This window comes from Kryptolebias marmoratus, linkage group LG1 (assembly GCF_001649575.2).
Source record: "Kryptolebias marmoratus isolate JLee-2015 linkage group LG1, ASM164957v2, whole genome shotgun sequence".
Classification (NCBI taxonomy): Eukaryota; Metazoa; Chordata; class Actinopteri; order Cyprinodontiformes; family Rivulidae; genus Kryptolebias; species Kryptolebias marmoratus.
The window spans coordinates 7124358-7131053 of NC_051430.1; the positions used below are offsets into that span (position 1 = coordinate 7124358).

The 6696-nt window shown below is 37.4% G+C and overlaps 1 protein-coding gene across 1 annotated transcript in view; it reads left to right on the plus strand.

Annotated features, from left to right (window-relative positions):
- Positions 1–6696, plus strand: part of tacr1a (tachykinin receptor 1a) — an 85064-nt gene that overhangs the window by 71077 nt on the left and 7291 nt on the right. The window contains exon 4 of the mRNA XM_037979062.1: positions 3568–3764. Within this exon, the coding sequence (XP_037834990.1) occupies positions 3568–3764 (197 nt within the window). The remainder of the gene's footprint in view (positions 1–3567; positions 3765–6696) is intronic.

Below are 6696 nucleotides of genomic sequence, written 5' to 3' on the forward strand. Positions count from 1 at the left end.
CATCTCCACCTGTCCTTGATTGCTCCCATACACCTGAATCCACTTACCACAATTATCCTCTGCACTTTAAAACCCGGTCATTTCTCTCCATTCCCCTCTGGTCCATTGTTGTCTTTTTGTTTGCCGTTTGTTGCTGTGCTCCGTACCTTGTCTCCTTGTTGTTCTGCCCTCGGTCTTGGATTTTGTTTGTTCTCTTTGAGTTGCTGCCACCCCAGCTTTTGTTTTGTTTATTTTTCTTTATTTTTAATAAATTAGTTTATTTACAATGAGTCTGCGCTCAGGGTTCGCCTCCGTCACTACAGATCATGACATATATATATATTCCAAACAAGACGATGCATGCAGATACAATCTGACTAGCAAAGTTTAGACATTTAAAATTGCAGACAAACATTCACAAACTTTGTTTTGATCTTCTGACTCTTTATTACGGCCATCTTAAACTAGTTTTAACTTTCACCGCATAAAGAAATGAAGCCCTAGGCGAAAATTCAACCTGTAAGACTGTTCCGGGATCCCCTATCACCACGCCTTCACTCCAGCCAATCAGGACACTCCACCTCACTACCTCGATCCAATCGCTCGACAAGAGCTCCTTCAAAAGGCGAAGCGACCCAGATCCACCCGCTTCAGTTGTGCTTCAACCCACCTCCTCCCCGTTTCCACCACCAGCCTCCCAGACGCCTCCAGGTCCCCTCAAGACTCCTCTCTCCAAGTTCCGCTCTACCACCAGTGTCCGGGTCCGGGGGAAGACCTACCTGAGCTTCGTTCGAGCCGATCATTCAAGCTCGCTGCGATTCTCAGCACGCACGTCTTCCGCCGGTGTCCGAGCGCCAAATCCTCGGTCCAATAAAATTGTCTAACTGCTGTTTCTGTCTTTGTGTGAGTCTCTACAGATTGAAATAAATTTACATTATCTTAGAAATCAGGGATGCTTAGTAAATTAATTTGATTAGTAAATGCTGGTAGGATAGAATAAAAGTAGACAACTTGATAAATGTTATTTACCTAAAGATTCACACTGCAAGACTTAATGCACTTTTTAAAGTGATCTTATTGCGGTAAAGACATTTCACATTTTAGAGAAATATAATCATGAAAATTGAAAGATTATAACAAAAGAAATTTGAGTGTAAAATGAACAAATTTCATAGTTGCCTTGGAATTTGACTTCACAAGACTCCTAATTAAAAAGTAGCATTTTTTGAAGGAATGCCTATCGCCCGCTGTATTGCATGTTAAATTTGTATACAAAGAATTCATACAATCTGTTCAGAGTATGTGATAAGATTACTCTTAGCTATGATCATGCCAAGCTTTAGCTTAGTTTCTGTAAAACTGGCAGATTACAGCCATTTTTGTGTTAGTAAGGTCAAATATCTGTGGCAGCCATCTTAAATAGAGTTGATTTCAAAAGTTAATCAATTGTAAATGTATATTCAATAATTACTTTCTAAGAGTTTGACTAAAATCCATCCACTACTTAATGAGATATTTAGCTAACACATTCAGACCAACAAACTCATGAGCAATTATCAAGTTTTTTTTCCCTTCTTAAGCCACTTCAGCTTTTGCTCAAACTTGAAAAGGCTTGCTTCCTTCAAAGAGACGCAGGAACAACTCAATTCAGTGACTTGTTTCATTCATTCTTTTTTTTCCTCTTTTAGATGAATCTCATCAGAAGCATATGAACAAGCTGCCCATGTGAATGGTCAACATGAGTAGGTTGAAAACCTACAAACAAATAAGAAAAATGTTAATTGCAAATAACAATGAGTTCATTTTAACTTTGACTATGTAACTAGTTTCTCAAGTAATACTTTTGAGCTAACAGTGAATAAATAGATAAAATATGTTCCAAACAGTGCACCCTAATATGCTTTCAAACACATGAAACATTTCATCAAACAATCAATAAATTGTAAAAAATTTCAATTTCCTACCAGTGGTGTCTTTGAGGAAGCTTTAAGTTGAAGTTCAGTTCTCTGTCTGAAGAGAGATCATTGTCTGAGCACAGATGAGCCAGATTACCTTATAGATTTGGCTGCTGAGCTTGAACAATGAAAAAGATGGGTGCGCTTGATTCATTGCAAGGTGCATGCCAGCTGGGTGGAGATAGTGAAGACATTCAAGTGTTGGATTTGCTGCTTTAACTTAACACAATTACATGATTACCTTTCATGGCAGGACGCACTAATTTCTGCTAAATTTTAACAAATTAATGAAAGAAAGCAAACAGCAGAAAAACACTTTTGTATTCCTAATAAAATGTACCTCTCCTTGAATGCACAAATTTACAGCTTGCAAAAGAGACTGATCCACTTTTTATTTTAATGAGGCAGCCTCACATGTGTTCCCTTTCTTCATATTATTTTCAGTTCATTGGCAGGCAGCATAGTCTGTTACCCTCTGTTAGTGCTAATGATGTGTCGACAGATGCAGTGTTTTCATTTTGCTTGTAGAGAGTTCAAAGCTGTTGAGATTTTCTCTGTCGGACCTTTTTGTTGCAGCATGTTAAACCAACAGAGAAGTTTATCAAAGGAAATAGAAGGTAAATGTTGAGTGGAGACAGCATGCCTCATTACAATTTAGGCAGGAAGCAGAAAACAAGTGTAGAAATATTGTTGTTATTGATGTTTTTTTTTATCTGTGGTTCCAAACAAACCACAGATTAGTTTGAGTATGTGTTGTCAAAATTATTAACCGACTACAAGATGAAAGGCCCTCTAGTTGACTTCCAAAAAGGTATAAAATTATCATGAGGTTTGCCCATTTTTCATGGACAAGCCTTTCAGTTGTCTAAGGTTCCTGGGCTACTGTGTATCTGTTTTAGGGTCTGTACACGTCTTCATGGCTGTAAATGCTAAGAGTAATAAACAAAATGACTGGACTTCTTTTCTTGTTAGTTAATAACCTTTTGCATCTCCTCTGAAGAACTCTCTTAACTCAAAGTGAAAAATGCAGATTTCCAAGATTTTAAACTGCATTTATAGGAGCTGAACACACATATTAATCACTCTCCCTCCGGGAGAAAAAAATAGCGTTCCTCCACACTTTTCAGCTTGAATTGGCAATGCTCTTCAAATGAGAAGCAAAATGTCTTCAACTAGCAAGAAAAGAAGTCTTGCTGCTTCTTTTAACGTCTTAGGACTGATACGTCTTGAATAACTAAGAATCTACACCAACATACTTTTTCTTTGTTGTTGTTGTATTTTTTATATATATATAATTATTGTAAACTAAAGAAATAGATTTCTGAAAAACTTTACTGTCTTTATTTAATCCTTTCTTGCTTTATCAACTAAGTCATTTTGTTTTTCAAAAAGCTTTCCAAATGTTTAAAGAAGACTTTGAATGTCGGTGGTTGTTGTGGTTTAAGGAGTTAGAGGATTCATAAACTTTAGAATTTTGCATCACTTGCTACTTTTTCAAACATGACCAAAAGCATGAAACAGATACATTTAGGCCTCATACTTTAGTAAAATTTCTTGGTGAGCTAAAAGGATTTCTGCCCAGTAGTAAGAATTGACATTACCTAACATACTTGTGCTGTTATGTATCCCACAGGTAGTGAAGATGATGATTGTGGTGGTGTGTACTTTTGCTGTTTGCTGGCTGCCCTATCACGTCTACTTCCTGCTGCACCAGTTCTTCCCGGAGATGTTTGAACAAACCTTCATCCAGCAGTTCTATCTGGCCATCATGTGGTTGGCCATGAGCTCAACTATGTACAACCCCATCATCTACTGCTGCCTCAATGACAGGTTTGTCAGGTCCTGCACACATTAACGCTGACCTCTACCATTGCATTGATGCTGCCACCACTATGCTCTTATATTGATGAATGGTGTTAGGTTTGTGCCAGACATGTTGCTGTTGCCTCTGTGACCACAACGTCCACAGCACCTTCTTCCACATGTTTGGGGGATCTCCAACATGCCTTTTAGCAAGTTCCAATATTTCTTCTTTTTCTTTTAGCAATAGCTTTATCATGGCCACCTTTCTTTGAAGCCCAGCTCTGTGTAGCTTATAGTGGTCCTATGGACAAATCCTCCTATCTCTGCAGAAGAGCTACCCAGCTCCATCAGGGTTATCTTTGGTCTTCTGGTTGTTTCTTTGATTATTGTCCTCCTTACTCACTCTGCGAGTTAAAAAAAACAAACATATTAAACACTAGAGAAATAAACTAAACACAGGGAACAAAAGAAACATTAAACAATAAATCCAATACAAAAACAAACCCAAGACCCCCAAATCCTGACACTAATATTAAATCCAGTGGAGCACAAGGGGTTAGGGTTTGGGATATTATAAATAACCCAACAATGATCTGTACTTCTTTACAACCTTTTCCTACCTGTGTGGAGAGTTCCTTGGTCTTCCTGTTGTCTCTTGCTTGGTGGGAGCTGCTTAGAAGTGTTGAACTGGTTTTGATTCTTGGGGATTTCAGAACAGGTGTGTATATATACTAAGATCAATTTATGCTTATTTTGATCACATGTGGGTTGTATTTAACTAATTATGGGGCTTCTGAGGGTAATGGTTGGCTTTATGCTTTATGCACCTCCTTTTATTTGGATATTTTTTTACAATGATTTAAAGCATTTCTCCTTCATTTAACTTAATTAACCAGGAACATTATCTATTATAGGTTCATTATCCATAGTAAAAATTGAAAAATTCATTTAAATTCAAGTTTGTAAAGAAAAAAAAAATACCAAAGGGAGGTGGCATTGTTACTTTGCAACACACTGTATATTGTAACCTCCATTTTATCAGTATGTTCTAATAATAAACCTTTCAGCTGATGATTCAACATGCTGCAAAAGTTTTGGTTGGAACTACCAACATATAACTTTTTTTTTCGATTTAGTTCTTATTTTATTGATTTATTGCCTGAAAAAGGTTCAGAAAAAAGTGTTCAGAATGATCAAAAACCAAAAAAAGGAATAGGAAATGAAGAACTATCCCAAGAATCTTTGATTTCTCAGATGAACGAGGTGTTGTAGAGAGCATTATCAAACAACACATTTTTAAGTTGTTTGATTTTGTTTAGATGGCAAAAAGTCAGAATACAGATGACAAAAATAGATAAATAATATTGCAGCATAGCTTCATATGAGACAAGTGTATGTAATTATTGTAGACACAACATAGCAAAAATGTTTTAGAAAGACTGAGTTGCATAACGTTTTTCACCAAAAAGGTTTAACTTTTTTTCTGCCTGTATATTTCCGCTGATATCTCTAATGTCAGAGCTGCACCTTTTTCATCTTTGGTTGCTTCCATAATCAACATAAACAGTGATTCAGTATTTTCCATCTTCCTGTTCCAAACAAAATGACAAAACATTGTGTAAAGCCTCAGATTCTGGTATGCACATCACAAAAAATAGTAAATAACCTGCTCCCTTAGTGACAATCAGCTGTAAAATCAATCACCGAGGCAGAAAGGCTGCTTTTTACTTACTTTGAAATAGCTTGACTGAAAACTGTCAGGACCTTGAATATTTTTTTAAAAAGAGTGGAGAGAAGAAAAAGGAATTATCTTTTAAAACCGTTTCAGAAACTGGGACTGTCACTGTGAATATTACCTATTCTCAGATTTGAAGTAGGAGTTCAACTAATCATCTCAAATGACTGTTAGATTTTGTACTTTTCTGAATCAGTGCTCTAAATATAAACAGGATTGGAATTAATTAAAAATGTCAATTACTCAAAAAAACCAAACAATAAAAACAGCAGATGGTCAGTTCAGCATGTTAACGTCCTTTCAACATCTTTTATTGTTCTGCATTATAAACACTTTTCTGTGGTTTGGTAGTGAAAGGAATTTCACACTTTGCTGTTTTTGCTCAAGAATTTTTTTAAGAACTTAAAATGAAAATATGCAGCTTGGACAAGAGTTTTCAGTTAGTTATCATGCTTTCCGGCATCAAGTCTTGCTTCTCAGATAGCAACAAAATACTTCACCAATCTGTGCCCTTGCTTCTGATTATTATTTGGTTATGAAAAACCACATAACGGATTTTTTTTTTAAATTTTGGAGACAGTAATCTTTGTGTTGACATCTATAACTGATTAACTTTTTGAAGCATTCCTATTCAAGATTGCCGCCACAGCAAAGCCATCTTAAGAAATACAGAAATGGCTGTAACTCAGTCAATTTTTACAGATATTGTGACAAGGCGAGGCTTGGCAGAACTCAGACTCACAACGACACGACAAAGTTTTAAGGATTTTATTGCCAGAAAGCTGGGAGCAGGCTCAAAGTCTTTGATCGTCTCACTCACGTGATCGGCTAGTGACGGGACCGGAACTGGTAAGTCCACATCAACTTGGTTTAGTGTTGCAGACCGGTTGATCTGAAAGGGGCTGAGACGAGAGGGAAAATCCAGATCCAGGCGTGAGGTCGTTACCGGTAGCTCAGAGGTCCAAAGCCAAAACCAGACAAGGAGAATCCAAAGGGCGAGGTCCAGATGAGCGAGGCAAGGTCGGTAACGAGAGATCAGAGTCCAAAGAAGTATCAGGCAGGGAGCAGACAAGAGACGGTGGTCATGGAACAGGCAAGGGTCGAGATCAGGCATGAACGAGAGTAGTACGATGGACATTTACTTGCAACAAGGCTTTCAATAATCTGGCACTGTGATCTGGGAGCTGTGGGTATTTATGGTGACAGGAACAGGTGAGACAGATG